The sequence below is a fragment of the Quercus lobata genome, chromosome 5 (genome assembly GCF_001633185.2).
Source record: "Quercus lobata isolate SW786 chromosome 5, ValleyOak3.0 Primary Assembly, whole genome shotgun sequence".
Classification (NCBI taxonomy): domain Eukaryota; kingdom Viridiplantae; phylum Streptophyta; class Magnoliopsida; order Fagales; family Fagaceae; genus Quercus; species Quercus lobata.
In genome coordinates, this window is record NC_044908.1 from 35,517,837 (window position 1) to 35,540,984 (window position 23,148).

The 23,148-nt window shown below is 38.2% G+C and overlaps 1 protein-coding gene across 1 annotated transcript; it reads left to right on the plus strand.

Annotated features, from left to right (window-relative positions):
* Positions 1-1,460: 1,460 nt before the first annotated feature.
* Positions 1,461-2,636, plus strand: LOC115990406. Its single transcript, XM_031114242.1, has one exon. It carries the CDS (start codon positions 1,461-1,463, stop codon positions 2,634-2,636), a length of 1,176 nt encoding a protein of 391 aa, XP_030970102.1.
* The last annotated feature ends 20,512 nt before the right edge of the window (positions 2,637-23,148 follow it).

Here is a 23,148-nt window from a genome sequence, read left to right on the forward strand (position 1 = left end):
GACGCCATAGCACAAACTTTCAACCCCTTGTGGAGAACAAAGACGGGGTTTAGAATGAAATTTATTGGCGATCACCTTATTCTTTTTTCTTTTGACTCCGAGGAAGATGTAAACAGAATCCTGGCAGCAGCGCCATGGAGCTTTGATAAGCATATCATGGTCGTATCAAGATATGAAAATACGACAGCCGTTAGCAGCAAAGACATGACCACTGTGCCGTTTTGGGTGCAGGTACACGATATTCCATTACGATTCAGAAACAGAGAAGTGGCTGAGCAGATATGTGAGGCTATGGGCACTGTGGTCAAGCCGGAAAACCCAAACGACAGTGACGGTGGTAGTTTTATTCAGGTACGAGTGGCCTTAAACATCATGCTCCCCCTGTGTCGTGGTAGGCTCCTCACCCTTGAGAATGACGAGGCTCATTGGGTCTCCTTCAGGTTTGAACGCCTCCCCAACATGTGTTACTGGTGTGGGTGTCTCACTCACCCTGACAAAGACTGCGAAAAATGGATCGAAAGTGAGGGAACACTCAGGAAGGAGGACCAACATTTCGGTCCTTGGTTAAGAGCTGCTCCTTTCACGGCCTCTAGAAAGGGATTTCTTTCGGTCCCGGGCTTTTACGCTCACAAAAAAGCTGAAAAAGCCAATCCGAACCAGACCGGAGCACAGCACCATGATCGAAATACCCCATCTGCAAGGACGTGTGATCCTCCACAAAATTTGCCGCCAAAACTCAGGGAGGAAAACGCAAATCATGCTCCTGACAAATTTGGAGATGTGACAACCCAAAATCTGAACTTCTCTAAGACCTCCTTTTTGGTTCCCCCGCTGCAACCTACCCAACCTACTTCTTTTGAACAAGTGATTGCTGAGATTGACAGAGATATCTATTGTTTTGACAGGGTTGAGCAAGTTGCTTCTCATGGCTGTCCAGCCACGGAAAAGTCGGATCAGTGTCAGCTTGATGGTATTGCTCTGGCTGCCCATCAGACTAATTACGGTGATATCAAGAAAGGTGAGGGCAAAAGGCATGGAGGCTCTACAGAGGGGCTAGAGAGGTCAAATCAAGTTCCACTAAGTGGTAATGCTCAGATTAAAAAAGGAGAGGGGGGTTTGGGAACTGGACCGGGCAAGGAAAATACTGTTGGGCCCAAATTAACCACCAACAACTTTCCTGGTGCGGGCTTAGATGCGAAGAGGCCCAGATCGCCCCTTAAGGACTTAACCAACGACACTGGGCCGTTAAAAACTCAACAAAGCAGTCTAGGGAGCAAGTGGACTAGGCTGGCCCGCCCAACCAACGAGCCAAAACTTAAGGAAGCTACTTTTGATATGTTAAGAGAACGTCCAGCGATTGACCCCTCAGACTCCCATGCACAAAAACGCAGAGTAGTAAGTATTTATGAAGTCGATCAAATCCCATCGGTGGTGGCTGTCTCTCAGCCCCGCCGTCAGCCATGAATTGCTTAAGCTGGAACTGCCGGGGGCTTGGGAACCACCGGCGAGTTCGCGAGCTTTCAGATTTAGTGAAGGCAAAAGGTCCCAGGGTGATCTTCTTGATGGAGACCAGGAAGAAAAATTCATATTTGGAGAGATTGCGATGTCGGTTGAAGTTCGATAATATGTTCATCGTCCCAAGGAGGAATCTAGGGAGTGGGCTGGCTTTGCTTTGGAATAATGATCTTAACTTGCATATTAGGACGTTCTCGCCGCGACATATCGATGCTGTAGTAAATCCAAGAATTGATGACGCCTGGCGCTTTACGGGGTTTTACGGAGCTCCTGAAGCGGCCAACCGGGAAGATTCTTGGTCAGTGTTGCGTCACCTCGGCTCCCAGTTTGTCTTGCCGTGGGTGTGTATCGGGGATTTTAACGAAATCACAAGAGTGGACGAGAAATCGGGAGGGGCTATACGTCCAGAGAAACAAATGCAAGACTTCAGAGATTGTTTGGATGTTTGTGGTCTTAAGGACCTGGGTTTTTCGGGCCTGCCTTTTACTTGGTGTAATAGAAGATACAATGAAGCTTTAGTTTGGGTTCGCCTAGATAGAGCGGTGGCTACGGTTGATTGGATTCTCAAATTCCCCACGGCTCGCCTCCATCATTTACCAGGTTCGTCCTCGGATCACAAACCTTTATGGCTGGTTTCTGATGATCTCCAAACCCGGTTTTCTCGAGCCAAAAAACCGTTTAGGTTTGAGGCTATGTGGCTCAATGACGAGCGTTGCGAGGGTGTGGTTCACTCGGTTTGGGATAGGAATACAGGCGGTGACCCAGTGAGCAAGGTAATGAGTAAGGTGGAGGAATGTCAAATCCAACTTAAACTTTGGGACAAAAACGTTTTTGGGAATGTTCTTAAGGCTTTGGCTAGAAACAGAAAGCTCCTGGTTATAGCAGAAGGTGATTCCATGGCGGGCAAGAACCATGCTCTGGTAAAACTCCTCTCTGAGGAAATATCTAGGCTAATGGAATGTGAAGAAAGAATGTGGAGCCAGAGGTCCAAAACAGAGTGGCTAAGATACGGAGACCAAAATACAAAGTACTTCCACTGTCGAGCTACTGAGAGAAATAAAAAGAATTTTATCTCGGGGCTGGAAAATGCTCATGGGGAGTGGATTGAGGGGGAGGAGTAGATTGGGGAGTTGTTGACTTGCTACTACTCTAATCTTTTTTCCACAGTTAACCCAACTGAGTTGGAGTCAGTCCTCAGAGGAGTGCAACCACGGGTGTCCGAAGCGATGAATTCGGAACTGCTAAAACCTTTCAAAATGGAGGAGGTTCACATTGCTCTCAAGCAAATGAAACCGGATACTGCCCCTGGTCCAGACGGTCTCCCGCCTTTATTCTATAAGAATTTCTGGGAGAAGGTGGGTGCAGAGGTGTCGGAAGCAGTCCTTTCAGTGCTAAACTCAGGTATCCTTCCTCCTCATCTAAACCACACTTTCATTTCTCTGATTCCAAAAACCAAAAGCCCCAGGAAAGTCACTGAATTCCGGCCGATCAGCTTGTGTAATGTGCTATATAAATTAATTGCAAAAGTTTTGGCAAATCGGTTAAAATCCATGCTGCCTATTCTGATCTCTGAATCTCAAAGCGCCTTTATGTCCGAGAGGCTTATAACAGACAATATTCTCATAGCACATGAGACTCTGCATTTCTTGAAGACTAAAAGAACGGGTAAGATGGGTTTTATGTCCATGAAGCTTGACATGTCCAAAGCTTACGACCGAGTAGAATGGACCTATTTAGAAAAAATAATGGAGAGAATGGGATTTAACTGCAAATGGATCAACCTAATTGCTATGTGTATCCGGTCTGTGACATATTCAATTATGCTTAACGGTCAACCCCACGGCTTGATTACTCCAACCAGGGGGCTGCGTCAAGGCGATCCATTATCGCCTTACCTTTTCCTGCTAGTGACGGAGGGTTTACATGCTCTGTTTGAAGAAGCAAAGGACAGGGGAGAAATTAGGGGTGTCTCTCTATGCCCGATGGGTCCGCGGATTTCTCATCTACTGTTTGCGGACGATAGTTTAGTCTTTTGTAGAGCCACAGTTGCAGAAAGTGTAAAGATCCAATCCATTCTCTACAGATATGAGCATGCGTCTGGACAGTGCATTAACAGAGGCAAGACAAATCTTTTTTTCAGTTCAAATACTCACCCGGAGGTTCAAGCAGCCATAAAAGCTTTTCTGGGTTTACCGGTAACTTCAAGATTTGAACAATATTTGGGATTGCCGTCCTTGGTGGGCAGATCAAAGAGGAAGTCCTTTAGCCTCATTAAAGAACTGATTTGGAAGAAGTTGAAGGGGTGGAAAGAGAGGCTCTTATCGCAGGCTGGCCTCGAAATTCTTGTCAAGGCCGTTATCCAAGCGATCCCTATCTTCACTATGTCCTGTTTTAGGTTGCCAAAAGGCCTGATTAGTGAAATTGAGACCCTAATAAGAAAATTCTGGTGGGGTTATAGAGGGGACCAAAAGAAGATACATTGGATTAGTTGGGAAAAATTATGTCAACCCAAGAAGGAAGGTGGGATGGGGTTCAAAGAGCTTATCAAGTTCAATGATTCTATGCTTGCAAAACAGATTTGGAGACTCGGGAATAATGAGGGGTGTCTTTTCCATAGAGTGTTTAAAGCCAAGTTCTTTCCCAACGGTTCGGTCTTTGATAGTGAGGTTTCTACTAAGGGTTCTTATGCTTGGAAAAGCATTGTACAGGCCAGGCACGTTATGGATTTGGGCTCAGTGTGGAGAATAGGAGACGGGAAATCAGTTAAGATCAGGGGAGATAGGTGGCTCCCCCAAAATACAGCCCCAAAAATAGTGTCCCCAATCTCTGTATTGCCTCCCAGGTCAATGGTTTGCGACCTCATTAACCAAGACGAGCATCAGTGGAAATCTGATTTGATAGCTCGTGAATTTTTACCCCATGAAGCCGACATTATAAAAGGCATCCCCCTAAGTGACCGAAATATCCCAGATAAACAGGTGTGGCATGCCTCAATACATGGAGTCTATACAACTCGGTCTGCTTACAAGTTGCTGGCTTTGGCGAAGAGGAATAATATCCCAACATGCTCTACAAACAGAAGATCCAGTAATTTTTGGCAGGGCATCTGGAGTTTGCAGGTTCCGTACAAGGTTCGTCACTTTATTTGGAGAGCAGCAAATGAATCTCTTCCAACCTTGTACAATCTGCAGAGAAGGAGGGTGGTTCAAACCGCTTGCTGTCAAAACTGTAAGGCTGCTTGTGAGGATACAGTCCACGCATTATGGGGCTGCTACAGGCTGGTAGTGGTTTGGGAGAAGGATGCGGAGCTAATGAAGTGTTCAAAATTTAAGTGCTCTGTTTTTGCTGATTTGCTGGAGTTGTTTTTCTCTCTAAGGGACCGAATTGATGTAAATCTATTATGCATAATTATGTGGTTAGTCTGGAACAGAAGAAACTCGGCTAGAGTCGGGGACTCAGTGGTGGAGCTCCATCACATCCGGGCTAAGGCAGAGGTGTTCTTGCTGGACTTTCAATCGGCCCAGGGGCCTGTGCATCGGTTGCCAACTGCTTGCACTAGTGCAGTTAGGTGGAGGCCCCCCAACTCCCCACTCTTCAAAATTAATTTTGATGGAGCGCTCTTCAGTGACTTACGGGCTGCTGGCCTAGGCGTGGTGATTCGTGACTCGCGCGGGCTGGTGGTGGGAGCATTGGCCGAACGCATCCCAGTTCCAATGACTGCTGCTACGGTGGAAGCTCTTGCGTGTCGTCGTGCCCTTCACTTTGCGAAAGAGTTTGGTATCAGCGAGCTCGTTTGTGAAGGTGATGCGGAAGTTATCATCAAATCTTTACTGGCTAAGGAGGTGGTTCATCCTGAATTCGGACATGTGTTGCAGGACGCCCTTGTATTAGCAGATAGTTTTCGAGCTTGTAATTTTGCTCACATTAAACGTGTAGGTAACTCGGTTGCCCATTTTCTTGCTAGACATGCTAAGTTTGGCAATGAGCTACAGGTTTGGCGTGAGGCCATTCCTGAAGACATAGCTCCCCTTGTAACGAGGGACTCTTTGTAATTCCCTGTTTTTTTCTTTTTTCCTTATTAATACATTTTGACCTTCGGGTCTAGTTTCTCAAAAAAAAAAAAAAAAAAAAAAAAAACTTCCTCTCTCTGCAACATCACTGCGGCCAAATCGAAGATCTAGCAGAACACGCAGTGGACAGAAGAAAGCTTCAGTTGCTGGCGGAGGCACAAGTCCACAAGGCCATGGAGCAAAGTACAAGTACCTTTCTCTCTCTCTTTTGATGGAGAATGGATTTACTAAATTTTAATGATTCAAAAAAGTCAAATCTATAAACAACATGAGCCAATTTTATTTCAAATCCTGCAAAACCCAAACATTAATAAAATTCCAGCAAACCAATGAAAGTGAAGCTTATAAAACAAGATTGGGATCAAAGATCTCTGGGTCAAGTTCCATCTGTTAGCTTCTGGGTTTTTTAAGGAGAGGTAAATGGCAATGGAAAGATCTCCTTATGCTCTTTGCCGCTGAGGGTCCCCTTTCCAGTGATGGTGAGGCAACAGTGACGTTGCAGAGGGAGAAAGTCTGAGACAAAAAAAGAGTAGACGTGTGATAAATAAGGTGGGTGACGTGGTTTTGTTTTTGCCCTTTAGATTTATCATTTGACAGGTGTCTCAAATCTATTCAAAAACGGGAGGTAATGGGAGGGTTCCATAGTTTTAAAAACCGGACCGGACCGGCCGGTTTAACCGGTTCAACCGGAAACCAGACATCAACCCGGTCCGGTTATCATTAAAAACCGGAAATAGCTTAAAAATCGGAGAATAGTAAAAACCGGCCGGTTCAACCGGGAACCGGTGCGGTTAAACCGGTTCTTGAATCTGAAGAGGAATCTGAAGAAGAACAAGAAAAAAAACTGGAATAAAATAGAAAGAACTTCTTAGATTTGCCCTAAAGTAAAATTGGAGAAAATTTGTGGTGAAAATAAAATAAAAGAAATACTTCTATTGGATGATATGTATAAGAAAATTAGAAATCTGTGCTTTGAGTTTTGACTGGAATAAAATGTAAAGAAAGACTATCAAAAACTTATCTTGAGAAAGAGAATGACTTGAGACTTGAGAGGGAGCGGCAGAAATGAAGTTTACTGCATTATGAAAAAGTGTGGAAAGAAAACTGAAGAGGAGTAAGATATAAAAAGGAGTTTGAATCTGATTTGAGGGGTAGGTGGTAATGTGTGGTTATAGATTTAAGGGGAATAAAAAAAAAAAAAAAAAAACAAAAGAGCAAAGTAGAGTGAACGTGTATGAGTAAGTGAGTCTGACACTTGCTATTGAAAATTTGAAAGAAAAGCATGCTAGAGAAGTAAGGTGATGAATGACTTGTCTAGTCATTCTCACCTTTTTGAACTTTGGTTTTCGGGTTTTTTTTTTTTTAATAAATAGTTAAAAGTTGAAAAAGTTAGATATCAAACTATTATTTATATATTCAACCCAAAAAAAATATTATTTGTAATATATATATATATACATGAAGCTCAAATAGCAAATTATATTTTTTTAATAATTATTAATTAGGAAAAAAATGAAGAATAATGAAATTTTTTATTTTTTAAAATATTTTCTTAATATAATTTATGAAAAATAAAAATTCACATAAAATTTATTTAAATATTTTAAATTAAATTATTTATGACATCATCGGTTCGACCATCGGTTCGACCCCGGTCAGATCATAAAACCGATAATCAGTCTCTTTACCGGTTCTTTCACCGTACCGGTTTTTAAAACCATGGAGGGTTCTTAACGGGAGGTGAACCGGTCCCTAAAAAATATATATTTTTTTTAAATAAAAAACAACATTTAAAAATAAACATATTAGTTAGGAGATATTTCAATAATATACCATATTAAAATTTCATTTCTTGACTAAGAGTTTGGAATACTTATTAAAAAAATTGTCATTTCAAAAAAAAAAAAATGAAAAATATATGTTTTTTAATTTAAAAAACCTTGGGTGGGGTTAAGAGGACAATTGACCTCCTTGGCTCCGCCCTGGTCCTACAATTATATGGGAGTTGGGATTTCATATTTATTGTACTTGCGTATTACATAATTACCCACTTCAGATCATTATCCAATCGAGTTGAATTTGCCTAATAATTAAGCAATTTCACATTGGAGGAAGATATAGCCTCAAGTGACGTTATTTGTGTCCATAGAATATAACCTCTCCAGCGACAATACCTTTATTGGTATTGCCATTGCCATTGCCAATGCCATGGCTTTGATACTTGGCTGGTTGAATATAACCATCTGGATAATACCAAACAGTTTGACCACTGGAATTGGATTTTTTTTTCCCCGTCCCTTTTGACTAGTTTTGAGTACAAGCTTCGCCCATACTCATCAAATGGTTGAAATATTTGGCCGGCATTAAAGGCTGGCCGATTAAAGGTCTCTTTTATGTCAAAATGGATGAAAATTTCTTGGAGCTTGAAACCTTCCTGTCTAAATGGTTGTTGGTTGCAGAAATCATTGAACTTGATTTTTTTTTTTTTTTAATAATTTCAATACTATTAAGTTTCATACCTAACACTTACTGTTAAAATTGATACCCATTTAAAAATGACAAGTGTTACATTCACAATATTTTTACAACAAATTATAGGTGATTAATTGTTATTAGTTCTAATTTGAATCAACAATTTAAATTACTTTTTTGCCCACTCATAGCAACCATTAACAACCATTCCACTTAAAATTTGTTGTAAAATTATTGTAAAAATATTATAAACATATCATTTCTCTTTAAAAATAATTTAATGGCTCAAATACTGAGTTACTACTTTTTGTTTATTTATTTTTTTTAGAATTTTAGAATTGAAGAATTTTAGAGCATTCTCACTAGGTTCAACAAAACAACATTTCAACAAAAAACTATTTTAACTCAATCAAAACCATTTTGCATCCGTCTCAACAATTTATCAAAAAAATTTATATTCATTTCTCTCTCTCTCTGAATCAAACCTCCATGGCTGAGCTTCGCCCATGAGCTTTTTTCACCTCCTTGTCTTTGCCATCACCGAGGGTGGCTCTCAAACTCGTCTTCCCCATTTTCTCTTCATTTTGTTACACACTCTCTCTCTCTTCAAACTTCCATGGCAGTCTGTAGAACTCATTTTGTTACACATTAGAATATAAAAACAGTTTTTGAAAACATAAAATGTATACAAATCAACTAATTTTAGATATTATTTAATGAATGTCACTTTTTATATTTGATAATTGTTCATGTTACAACAATTAGTACAACAACGACTCCCTGTGCTACATTTTCAGTATATTCCAAATTAACTAATATATCAATCATAGGTTTCCACTCTCATAATTAAGATAGACCATCATGACTAATGTATTATAATAAGATAAAATGAAGTTCTCATTTTCATCACCGACTATTTGCTAGAAAAATTTATAAGTAACAATAAATTACTAAAGTTCATAACAATAAATAGATAAAAGAACCCAAAAGATATGAAGAACATGTCTCATTCATATACTCATTAACTAACTCTTTAAGGAAAACTAAAAACAAAAAAACCTATATGATATACAAAATAATATAAAATCATGTCTAACCATATTTAACGATTGATTCTCAAACCATAAACATATAAATTAGATAAAACTTAAGTAAATTAGGTTAAACAAAAGACAAAAAAAAAAAAAAAAAAAAAAAAAAAAAAAAAATCTATTCAACTTGATTGAAAAAAAAAAAAATAGAATAAACAATTACATACTTGCAAGGTTGTAGGTAGGAGAATGGAAGAATAGAGGAAAAATATTGTATGGTAGGTTGTAGATGTGGATGCCCCCTCTAAACAATTTTCCCTCAAGGGATTTTGTTTAGGGTGGTCACACATTGGGTCCTTGACGACGTGACTCTTGTGTGCCTGTGTCCTCTAGGGTGAGGTGTGTGCATGTGAGACATTTTTTCTTATTTTTATTTTAGGAGTCGCTACTAACCATTGGTTTTGTATTAGATGTGATTGGTTACCTATGTGTCTAATTTATTTTAAGTTGCCTAATTATCTAAACCAAATTTTTGGGGTTTATTAATTAAGGCAAACCAAAAGATCTCAAACCAAAGAACTTGGACTCAGAAGTTTGGTTATGTGTGGGGAAGGTATTAGGCACCCCACAATGCCTATCCAAGGATCGGTGTGAGAAGTACAAAGGGGAAGCAGAGAGCTCAAGTCACCTGTTTTGGAGCTGCCAGTGAGCTAAGAAGATATGGCAATGTACCAAACTCCACTTTTCTTTTGAACCATCCACCATCAGATCGTTTTTTTGACTTATTGTGGCACTTGATGCTGCTAGATGCTTATGATGAGGATAAAGTGGCGATGGTGGTCACTATTTCATGGTCAATATGGTCAAATCAAAATGAAGTTCGCCATGGAGGTATTAAGAAGAATGAGGAGGCTCTAGTTCAGTGGAGTTCACAATACTTGGCAGAATACAAGAGTGCGAATTGCTTACTGGAACTGTCCCCAATGGTCCAAGTTGTGGGATGGTCTCCTCCACCGTCGACAAGATACAAAATCAATGTGGATGGCATAGTCTTTAAAACAAAAAAAAAAATCAGCAGGGGTAGGGTCCTAATCCGTGATGAATATGGCCAGGTGGTAGCAGCACTAATCAAGAAGATAAATGCCCCTTTGGGAGCTCTAGAGGTGGAAGCAAAGGCAGTTGAGGCGGGTCTTCATTTCGCAAGGGATATAGGCATCAATGATTTCATTATGGAAGGGGATTCACTAGTAGTGTATAATGCTGTTTGTGGTCATTCCTCTCCTCCCTCCTCTATGGCATCTGTCGTATCGGTTATGCTTGTATTCTGTGGGGGGGTTTTTTGCCGGGTTGATTTCTCACACATTCGTAGGTAAGGTAATAGACCAACCCATTTATTAGCAAAACATGCTTTAGGTATTGTTGACTGTATAGCATGGATGGAAGAGACTCCTTACCTCTTAGTGTAAGCTCTTAACTATGATGTATCTTTCTCTATTTGATTTTTGAATAAAATAGCAATCTTCCTATCAAAAAAAAAAAAAAAAAAAAAACGATAATACCTCATTTTAATTTATTTCAAATGATATCTTTTTAATGAAGAAATAGAATACACACGCGCACACACACACACACACACGTGAGTAATTATTTACATATAATACCATGTGAATATTAACTTCAATGAATATTTACAAATAAGGCATGTGAGGTGTATACGTAGATAGCATATAAGGAAGCATACAAGCATGTGAGTAGAATATTTAATAGATAGATAGCATGTTAATATTACAATACACAAACAAACTACAACACAAAAATAGAAGGAGAGAGTTAGAAGAGTAGCACCTTGTTGTTATCCATAATTTTCTTATTTATTATCATGCAAAAAAGATGACAAATAGAATATGTTAGTGCCAAAAAATTAGGAGGTACAATGTAAGCTTGATTGGTGTCTATGGGTTCAAAGAGTTGAACCATAGACACAAATCCTAGACAAAGCCATTCTAAGGAAAAGTTTAAAATACAATGTAAGAACAAATTTACAACGATAATTTCATTTTATTTTTGAAAGGAAAATTAGTAAATACTCTTTTTTTTTAGAGACATGATTTTATTGAGAAGTTTAAAGAAAACATTTTCAACATTTAAAAAAAAGAAAAAGAAAAGTCCCTTTTGAACAAGCAAGGTTGCAAAGGAAAAATAAGTTCTCATTTTTTAGGAAAAGGGTTTTTGAAAGATGCTATGATTTCAAGAAAGAGAGTATTATTTGAAAGGATTTCTAAAAAGAAAAATGGTTTTGGGCTTCAAGAAAAGCTCATGATTTTTATGCAAAGACAAGTTTCTTTTAGAGAGACATTTGCTTGTTCAAAAGATTTTATTTATTTATTGAGGAGTTCCAAAGTGGTAAAAACACTTTTGAAAAAAAATATTTGATATTAAAAAAAGCAATTTTTTTAGGTTTGGAAAGAAAAGAACAAACCTTTTTTTGAAAGCATTTTCCAACGTGGTAAAGCATTTTTGAAAACATTTTTTTTTTCATTATTTGGACACATTTCTGGATTTTTAAAAGAAAAAAGAGAACATTTTTTTTTGAAAAATTTTTAGAAAAAGAAAATTTTTTTGGAAGAAAGTTTTGAAAGAACTCTTTTTTTGAAAGATATATATATATATGAAAGTTCAAATATGTGTATAAACACCCTTGAACGTTTAGACCCCCAATTTACAAATTAACCAATTCAAGTTTTATGTCAAACAACTAGTGTGCAGAAAATGAACAAAAACTATAAACAGAATTGGAAATCAATCTAAGCCAATTATAAATCACATCCACAGCAGAAAATAAAAGGCAAAGATAAAGGGAAGAGAGATGCAAACACAAGGACAACACACGATATGTTATCGAAGAGGAAACCGAAGCCCTCGGCATAAAACCTCTCTGCCGCCCTCCAAGCGGTCAATAATCCACTAGAAAATGTAGTTGAGATACATGAACAGCAATAGACCCTCCAAGCCTAATCTACCCGATGTACCTAAACCCTCCAAGCTTCTTGCTCCAACGAGGTTGCGCCGAACCTTTTTCTTTTCTAGCTTACCGGATTCCGCTACTAGACCATAGCATCCGCCATCCTTGGCATCTTCCAATGCTTCCCAAAGCTCCAAAAACACTCAACACTCTAAATGGGTGTGGGTAGTGTTTGGATAAAAATCTCCTCTCAATAGGTATGACAATGAGAGAGGGAATGAGAAGAGACTACAAAGATTTCTCTTTAAGAATGAATAGCTTTCTCTAATTAGGTGGGTGTTTTGAAGAAACCTCTCTTAGGGTTTTTCTCTCTGAAAATGGCCAACCATATTTTGTGGGAATGAGGGGTATTTATACTGGTGTAAGAATGGAATGCGAAGAGTCAGTTTTTCCAAAACAGGGTTAGCTGGCAACTTGACCTCGCGACTTGACTGAGTCGTGAGTTCAAGCCGCGAGATAGCTGAATGACCAGTCTGGATTTTTGTCCTGTAGTGCTCCAGTTGGCATGACTGTTCAGCTCCCCTGCATGCTCTGCACGTGTGCAACTTTTGGTGACTTGCAAGCCGCGAGCCTCCCAAGAGTCCTAGCTGCAAGTCTCTACTTCACTGCACTGTCTTGAACATTTCTTCACACTCTCTTACACACTACCCTTACATGATTCCTACCTAAATACAAGGTTTCTAAGTGCTGTATTACAAGAAAATTTGTCACGGAATAAAGCCAACACATGGTTGATTAAATTCAACCTTACAATCTCCCCCTTTGGCTATTCCGTGACAAAACACCCTAAAACAGACTCTAGACTTAAACGTGAGTTTGGGAATAATGGCAAAACTCACTCACACCTAAATCTAGAAACTGTGAAACTCTTGAATCATATGAACATGAATCTCCTGAAACACAACAATACACTATGATCATTGTATGTAGAAAAACATGAAATGCATATGAAACAAGCTAAAGGTGATCAAGCAAGGATGAAGTGAAGATTCAAATCATGGCTTGATCAACCAAGTAATCACCACAAGGTAGTGATCACAGTGCTCATTCACACTTGGAATGAACACTTGAACATACAAGTTAACAAGAACAAAGCAAGATACTTGTATGCTCAATACTCAACCAATGCATAATACACTAAGTATATGCATCTAGGAACAATCCTACAAGGGCACAAGAGTGACAGTACTTAATACAAAATGCAAGACATTTAGATAGAAGTACTGATTAAAACATAGCATAAAAGGCTGCAATAAGCAAGGTACAAACCATAAAGCCTACAAATCATAAACCCTAAAAACTTATATAAGCAACATGGGTACAAAGCACAAAATACTGAATATAAACTTAAACAATATAAACTAAAAGTGTTTAAAGTTTCTCCCCTTTAAAGTGATGAGAAGCTGTGATGCACTCAGAACATATATACTTGTAACCTGAAACACTTGCACAAAACACATTAGACTCTCAAGATAAAGCAAGTAATAAAAGGATAAGTATAATGTAACAAATAAATTGCGATCAAGTAAACATGATGTGAAACATGTGTGCAACTTGATCATACATCAAAACAGTCATATAGAAATGACTACAATGATCGCATAGTAAAGCAATTGATCATCCGAACATGCATTCAATGAAGCACAATAGCATAAGGAAGTATGCATGTCCAAAACAAAAACATGATGCGATGAGAACCACAAAGCATAACTCAAAGTACCATAAAGCCAACAAAAAAACAAACAAAACAAAGTTTTCTTATTATCTTAATGTCTTCTCCCCCTTGGTATATGCATCTCCCCTATGGAATATCTCTCCCCCTACAAATGTGCATGAAAAATAGAATTTCTCCCCCTAAGGATGTGCATAAGAGTCATATAGAAATGACAAAATACTCCGGTATATTCTCTAAAGTATACTCTCCCCCTTTTTGTCAGGAATAGACAAAGGGTCAAGAAGAAACGAGGGCAAGAGATGAAGGTACGAACAATGCTAATGATGCATGAAGGGTGCGAGATGAATGAGAAAATGAAGCTCAAACCCAAGAAAAAGTAAAATGCTACAAAGTATAAGGTAAACATGACATGCTAGGATGAAGAAGCAAGGTATAGACCAATGCATGACAAGGGTAGCAAGGGTGTGTGCAAGAGGTGGCTAAGTGCAATGCATGACCAATGCATGAAAAATGCACATGTGGGGTAAGGTGTGTTAAATACACAACCAATGAACCAAACATGTTCCTAATGAGGAAACATGAGAAACCCCAAAGTTTGGTACTCACCGGAGTCCAAACAAGCTAGAAAATGTCTAAGAGGCATTGTATCAAACACCTAGCATGCACACTATGAACAAAAATGTGAAACAATGCATGAACATCATGAAATCCACCCGTAATACATGTTCTTTCTGCCACAAGGGGCCAACATTCAATGCATATCAACAAAAGAAACCAATCCCATGAAGAAAATTGACAAAAAATAAGTTTTCCCAACCCCTATGATAAAAATCTCAACCAAGAGCACAAAACTCTCCAAAACATAATCCAAGGATAAAAAATAATGAAAAGAATTTATAATTACCTTAGAAATGTTAATGGAATGAAAAACCATTAAAATTGGTTGGGTTTTGATGTAAAAATATTGAAAGAGGGGTTTTAGAGAGGACGGGAGAGGTTTAAAACAAGTTTCCCACAAAAAGCCCTTTAAAAAGCTATTTCTGGGCGTTTCGCAACTGGGCGAGTCGCGAGGTTCAATCGCGAAAATTTTTGCGATTCGCGAGTGAGTCGTAAGCAAGCCACGAGTCGCAAGTTTCAGTCGCGAAAATTTTCGCGAGTCGCGAGTGAGTCGCGAGCAAGCCGCGAGTGAGTCGCCAAAAGCTTCTGGATGAACTCGCGACTGGAGTTTCACGATTGGCGAGTCGCCAGCTGAGCCGCGAAAAACTCTGACACCTGTTTTTCAATACAAAACATGGTTAAATAATGAAAAACAAAGAAAACACTGAACAAGAACACAAAGAGTGATAAAAATCACTTGTAAAAACATATAAAATGATCAAAAATCTTTTTTGGATTGAATCATATATGATTGAGCACACACACATCACATTTAGACAAGTACGATCTAACAAATGAATAAGACATTTATTGAACATTAGGCATGTGTGTTGTGTGTGTGTATCAAATGTGGAATAGTCCTTAGTCTAGAGTGAAGTTTCAATGATCAATTTAATCAAGTCATACACAACTAGTACTAAGTCAAGTGGTCTATCTCAATTATAGAAATGAACATATATGACCTCCCACAGGAAAATGATTACAGAAAATTGAAGCTTTTCATTTGGCTTCTTACAATTCATATCATTTGATCATTTTGAATCAATACAACTCATTTTGAGCAATACATCTCATTTTTGAGATTGATGCCTGAAATTTTTGATATTTTAATTTGATGAACAAGCCTTTGGCTTTTGGGTATCAAACATTTTCAATACAAGTCGCTTTCCTTTTTTCCTAGTCAAATACTAGTATATGCGACGGCTTTTGCAGCTCATTATCTCTTTTCATTTTGAGATTTATATTTATTGAGCTCTTTAAGCAATAAAAATAAAAGAGTGAGAAGAGATATAAGCACAAGTCTACGCATGTATCAAAACCAACATGACTATTGACTAATCATTCATGACAAGCTTGAAGATCGATTTACAACAATCACACAAAGATGTCAAGATTTTTCCCACAAAGATACAAGTGCAAAAGTAACAAGCTAAGTTCGTAAATGCACAAAACCATTTGTACAAAGGTACAAGGCCAAACTCACATGTGATATGTGCTCAAACATATACGATCAAACTTTTTGAAGTTTTCACTTTTTATGTGGTTTTGGATTTTTTACTCACACAAAGCAGAAACAAAAAAGTAAGATCAAAAACAAAACAATGCATACAAATAAATGCAAGATGCACAAAATGCATGATGATATGACATTTAATGCACGAAAGGTCCTACAAAGATCGAAAGAATTAGATCAAGGACCAAAAAGAGCACAAGCTCAACCATATAAACTCTTCCTCATCCAAACAGAACGATTGTTTGGAATGAGTGTCTCAAGAGAAGCGAGACGAGGGTTGGAAGAATGAGAACCGGAGATGCACATAGTCAAGGAGTGAAGAGCATTAAACATTTTCTTTAACAACATGCTATTTTCACTCAAAACCGGTTTACTCTTTTTAGCACAACTTCCATGAAGCTCAAGTTTTTCTTTTCTTTTGATTCTTTTGACAGCATGAAACTTAGAGCATTGAGGTCTAAGATGACCAAAGACACCACAATGATGACACACAATGTATTTAGGTCCACTAGGCTTTTTGGGAAAGGATCTAGCAATATAGTTTTGTTCCCTCTTCAACTTATGACATTGAGGTCTTATATGACCAATCACACCACAATGGTGACAAGTTGGAACAAACTTAGATCCATCCAAAGCCTTAGGTTGAGACCTAAACGGAGGCTTTGACTTAACAGCCTTTCTCTCCACTTTTTGATTTCTTTTATGTGGAGGAATGTACATCGATTTGTCCTTTAAGGTAGAACACACACTAGGCACAAAATCGGGTACCACAACATGATTGCAACAAATATTATCATCCTTTTTAGCAGTAGGTTCAGCAATCAAACACTTGGCATGCATCTTAAGAGATTTATTTTCACATTTTAACTCATCAACAAGTTTGTTAGACAAAACAAGTTTAGCATCCAAGTCCATATTCAAACATTCAAACTCTTTCAGCTTTTCAAGAGAAATTTCAGTAAGTTTTTTATATTTCTCAACCAATTTGTTGGATTCATTGAGCTTAGCAATCAAATCATCATTTTCACAAAATAACTTACTCAAATTCTTTTGAAACTTCTTAGCATTTTTCTTCAAGAGTTTGTCAACAACACCCATAGATTCAAATAACATGTCATCACACTTATGAGAATTAACACTCATAGAGGCATTTTCACAAACACGTGGCATGTTAGATTCATCACCAACCAAATCATGCAAAGAGGCATACAAAGCACAATCCATGGCAAATAAACACAAGGGGTCAAGGATCACACTTAGGTATTTAAACCACAACAAGTGTACCCGCTCTGATACCAATTAAAAGTTCAAATATGTGTATAAACACCCTTGAACGTTTAGACCCCCAATTTACAAATTAACCAATTCAAGCTTTATGTCAAACAACTAGTGTGCGGAAAATGAACATAAGCTATAAACAGAATTGGAAATCAATCTAAGCCAATTATAAATCACATCCACAGCAGAAAATAAGAGGCAAAGATAAAGGGAAGAGAGATGCAAACACAAGGACAACACACGATGTGTTATCGAAGAGGAAACCGAAACCCTCGGCGTAAAACCTCTCCGCCGCCCTCCAAGCGGTCAATAATCCACTAGAAAATGTAGTTGGGATACATGAACATCAATAGACCCCCCAAGCCTAATCTACCCGATGTACCTAAACCCTCCAAGCTTCTTGCTCCAACGAGGTTGCGCCGAACCTTTTTCTTTTCTAGCTTACCGGATTCCGCTACTAGACCATAGCATCCGCCATTCTTGGCATCTTCTAATGCTTCCCAAAGCTCCAAAAACACTCAACACTCTAAATGGGTGTGGGTAGTGTTTGGATAGAAATCTCCTCTCAATAAGTATGACAATGAGAGAGGGAATGAGAAGAGACTACAAAGATTTCTCTTTAAGAATGAATAGCTCTCTCTAATGAGGTGGGTGTTTTGAAGAAACCTCTCTTAGGGTTTTTCTCTCTGAAAATGACCACCCATATTTTGTGGGAATGAGGGGCATTTATACTGGTGTAAGAATGGAATGTGAAGAGTCAGTTTTTCCAAAACAGGGTTAGCTGGCAACTTGACCTTGCGACTTGACTGAATCGCGAGTTCAAGCCGCGAGATAGCTGAATGGCCATTCTGGATTTTTGTCCTGTAGTGCTCCAGCTGGCATGACTGTTCAGCTCCCCTGCATGCTCTGCACGTGTGCAACTTTTGGCGGTTTGCAAGCCGCGAGCCTCCCGCGAGTCCTAGCCGCAAGTCTTTGCTTCACTGCACTGTCTTGAACATTTCTTCACACTCTCTCACACACTACCCTTACATGATTCCCACCTAAATACAAGGCTTCTAAGTGCTGTATTACAAGAAAATTTGTCACGGAATAAAGCCAACACATGGTTGATTAAATTTAACCTTACAATCTCCCCCTTTGGCTATTCCGAGACAAAACACCCTAAAACAGACTCTAGACTTAAACGTGAGTTTAGGAACAATGGCAAAACTCACTCTAATTAGGTGAGTTTGTGGTGGGTTTCCTAGAGAGAGAAAGAGAGAGAGAAACTTTTTTCAGAATTTCTAAGGTGTTTTTTTTTTTTTTTTTTTTTTTTTTTTTTTTCATAATTGTTCTACTCTATTTCTCTATTTTCCCTTTTTTTTTTTTCCTCACAATTACTTCACTTTTTTCCCAAAAAATGAGGGGGTATTTATAGGGGGATGAGGGAAAATAGGGGCTAGATGAAGTGTATCAGGATACAGTCACCTAGCCACCCCTCCTGATACACTTCACCTAGTCCCCTATTTTTTGCCATCTCATTGGGCTATTTTGTCATTTTCTTGGTTTCTAGTCCGCTTTTCGTGCAGCTGTTTGGAGATCTTTCCAAGCTCTGTTTTCTTCAACTTTATATGTTTGGAAAGCTTTGGATGTCTAGTTTCCAATGGTTTTGGTCTTGCAAGATTTGGAGCTATGGTCATTGAGATATGGCATCTGGAAAGAAGATGACGCAATGCTGAAAGATTCTGAAACGGTTTTCGTTGAAAAATTTGTATCTTCTAATCCGGGGTAGATATCATTGAGCCCTTTTTATGAGAGGTAGTCAAGACCTCATTCTTTAAGTTGGTTGAACTAGATTGCTTAAGGTCCTGCCCAATCAGTACAGTTTATTGCGCGAAGTTGTCCCAAAAACTGCATGTTTTTCCTAAAAAACAAAGTGAAGTATTTATTAGGATTTTCAGTATTTTGGTGATATCTCATTCATTTTAACTCCAATTTTGGCCTGTAAACTATCTTTTCAAAGAGAAAAATATCCCTACAAGACGGTCTAAAATTCAACTTGATCTGACAGTTGGATAAAAATTCAACTTTTTGACCATAGCTAGTTAGGGTTTTGGCCTCAATTGCTATCAAAAGGGTTTTTAAATGTTGTGACCCTTTGATTCACTAACTGAACATCTTGTATTTATTTTTATACCCTTTTTGGCTTTAAAACCTGTAATTTTGCACATTTATTTTTATTTTGGCATTTGTTTTGATGTGTGAATCAAAGCTAGACAAAATATGGTATTGACAGTAGAAGGGAAGAATACACCAAAAAACCATAAAATAGAATCAAACATCTTGCCTGTACATAATAAAGTTCATAAAAATAAATAGGTAAAAGAACCCAAAAGATATGAAGAACATGTCTCATTCCTATATACTCATTACCTAACTCTTCAAGGAAAACAAAAAAAAAAAAAAAAAAAAAAAAAAAAAAAAAAAAAAACCTATATGATATACAAATAATATAAAATCATGTCTAACCATATTTAATGATTGATTCTCAAACTATAAGCATATAAATGGGATAAAATTTAAGGAAATTAGGTTAAAAAAAAAAAAAAAAAAAAAAAAAAAAAAACCTCAAAATCGATTAAATTTGCTGAAAAAAAATAAATAGAGTAAACAATTACATGCTTGCAAGGTTGTAGGTAGAAGAATGGAAGAATAAAGGAAAAAAACCAATGGTAGGTAGTAGAGGAGAAGAATACACACACACTGAAAAACCATATATATATTTATATATATGTTCCTCATTAAAGAAGTTGATATGAACAAAAAGTCTAATGTTAGTCTAATTTGTGGAGGTGTGAAGCCGAAATCTAAATCTAAATAATAGAATTAGAGTCTCACTTAAACTTTTTTATTGCAAGTTCTTGATGATGTATAGAATGCATTGTGCTGTGTGATGAGGAAATAAGCAGTTGTGATAAAAAGATTTCCATCAGAAATGTAAGATAGAATAAACGAGGAAGGAAAAAAAAATGATATTGAGTCTTTGTTATGACCTGAGATAATGTGCTAGATTAATTGTTATTTGAATTAAAAGTATTTAAATTTAGGCTTAGTGATAGATCTTTATCTAAATAAAGTAGTAGTAGATTAGTATTGTTATTTGCTTGTATTCAAATTGATTCTTATGTTTTAGGATTTGTTGATGAGGTTATCTCATCCTTGGCTATTTGTGTATGTTAAATGCATCAATGAGAATTAAGTAGAAAATTAACTATAAATATCTATTTCCCCTCTCAAGTTTAGGAGATTGGTTATCTTTTACATTCAGTAATTTATCCTAGTTCACAACATTTGGTATTAGAGAGACGATTCATGGAGTTACCAAGATTCAATGGTGGAGATCCCTTTTGGTGGATTTTCAATGTCAATGAATTCTTTGTTCTCCACAACACCTCACAACACCACATGGTTTTCATTGCCACTACTTTCTTGGAAGGAGAGGCATGGGAATGGTTTCAACCTTGGAGGTAACAAGATTATGCATTGATTGGGTGGAGTTCATATGCGCCCTATAAAATTGGTTTCAAGCACCAATCAATGAAGCACCAATGGAGTCTCCCACATAAGAGTCAAATTAAGATAAAAGAGCCCATAAATCACATGCAGGATATCCAAAACCCACCAAAGCTGTCGCAGCCAACTAAACTTGCATTCTTCCATAGGATCCTCACGACCTATGAAGAAAGTCATTGCTACCTCTGGTTTACGCATCCTTGGGTTAGCCCTCTTCCCTGCCTTGATAACCAAATCTCCCTTGGCTACCCTATCACGGAAAATATTCCTCAAAGCATAGTAGTCCATGGTGTGGTGATCACATCTCCTGTGGTACCTACAATAAAGTGGATTTCGTTTTTCCTCTTCTGTAGGTTCATGCTTGCATTCAGGCAGCATCACTACACCATCTTTCACCCAAGCTTCTAGGATGCTTTACAGCTCTTCAGTGGACACAGTGAAAGAAGAGGGAATCCACCTCTCTCCCTCTTATTTCCTTTGACCACCTTCTTACGCTCTTCTGCCACTGCAACCTCCACCTTCTTACTTTCTCTTCTCCACGATTGTCTAGGAGCACTCACAGCTTGTGAAGTTGAACCTTTTGAGGGCTTCCTTACAAACATATTTGTTCTCCTTGCAGCCTCTACAAGCCTTGTAAAACTAGAAATCTGAAGATTCTCTAGATAAGGTCGGTATTCATACAACATACCTGTAATACAAACATCCACCAGCCTTTCTTCCTTCACAGGATCATAATACAATAAAGAGAGATCCCAAAACCTATGAGTATATTCTAGCAACCCCTTAGACACCCTTTTCTTCTCATGTTGCAAATTTGACAACGTAGGCTTTTCTTCTCATGCTGCAAATCTAACAACGTGAGCTTTTCTTCCAAAGCAAAGAACTTTTTCATGGATTGTGTTGCCAAATCGTTCCAACTTAGAACTGACCCTGGTGCAAGACTGGTATACCAAGTAAAAGCTTAGCCTTCTAAGGAGAGAACTCTCTAAGCCTCAACTCATGGTCGTGAGAATGAGCTGTTAACTCATCTACACATCGTCTAATGTGCTCTCTAGCGTTCTCTGTTATGCCATCATATTTAGGAAATATGAGAGGTGTGTATTTAGCAGGGTAAGGCTTCCCAGCTATTTCTTCAGGATAAGGAGGTTTGGTGTCAACGTAAACAACACTCTCCATCTTCTTGGCTTCAAAAAAAATAGCATGTATATCTTCCTTAGTCAGATAAGGAGACCCTTGAGGACCTTGACCACCCTGAGGGGTGCAGGGACTGGCACTCTACCCTCATAGCAACTTGAGAACATTGAAGATCTTCAATGGCAACCATGATCCCCCTGGTCTCACGATGACCAGCCTCACCCGAGGATTCTGCGCCTTCAGAATGCATGGATATGTGATCTATACTTGGTTTTAACAGATGGTTTTCTCCCACACTAGTTAGTATCCTGGTAACCATCTTCTTCCTTGGAGGCATGGAGGAAATGACAACAGACAAAGGTATACAACACACTTAAAAGGAAAATAACCAGAGATCCCTAGCGGAGTTGCCAAAAATGTACATGCAAGTTAGATTTGAGCTTATACAGAGAAGTGAGATTAGTTATCTAACAGTACATCTACATGAAAAAAGTTGCTAGCTTTGACATGACACTCGAACAAGAAAAAGAAAGTGATGATAAGACATGAAAAAGATGCACATTTAAACAAGAAGAAGAAAATGATTACTAAAGAAACACAATGGAAAACCCTAAAGAAGGGATAAAAAAAAAAAAAAAAAAAAAAAAAAAAAAAAAAAAAAAAAAAACCACGGTTCGAGCAAGAAGGTAACATTGTTGTTCGGCTTTGCTTGTATTATGTGTAAGAAGAGACCAATATCTTACAACCAGGTTGTCTTTCTTTCCTACCAACTCTCTACTCTCTTCTTAAAATATCTGCTTGGGTTCTTGCCCTAATAGCACAGCTACATGTTCCTCTTATACTCCGAGGAATATGGCTGAGTACAAGGATAGGTATCAAGTCATCATTTTCTATTTTGGACCTTTTCACAGCTATGATATTATCTGCTGACTAGAGGATAAGAACTAAGCCAACGTGGCACTGGGACCTGTAGGTAGGTGACTTTGCCACTGCTTGGGAGACATTTCTTGGACATTGAGAGGGACATTAGGAGTACTATGATTGATACACGTGTCTCTGAGGTGGCCCATCATGCATTTGACCAATAAGGGGTGTCCTCATAGTCTCTGACCTTAAAAAGTCACTATCTCACTTTTTGGTGAGTGCTTGAGTACCATGTCAGGTGCAAATCTTATTTCCTTCCCAAGGTAGTCATGCCTTTAACACAGACCAAGACAAAGTCCCTTAGC

Bases quoted from the DNA above. Each gene is read 5' to 3' on its own strand.
- LOC115990406 (XM_031114242.1), top strand. From the start codon at position 1,461: ATGAATTGCTTAAGCTGGAACTGCCGGGGGCTTGGGAACCACCGGCGA.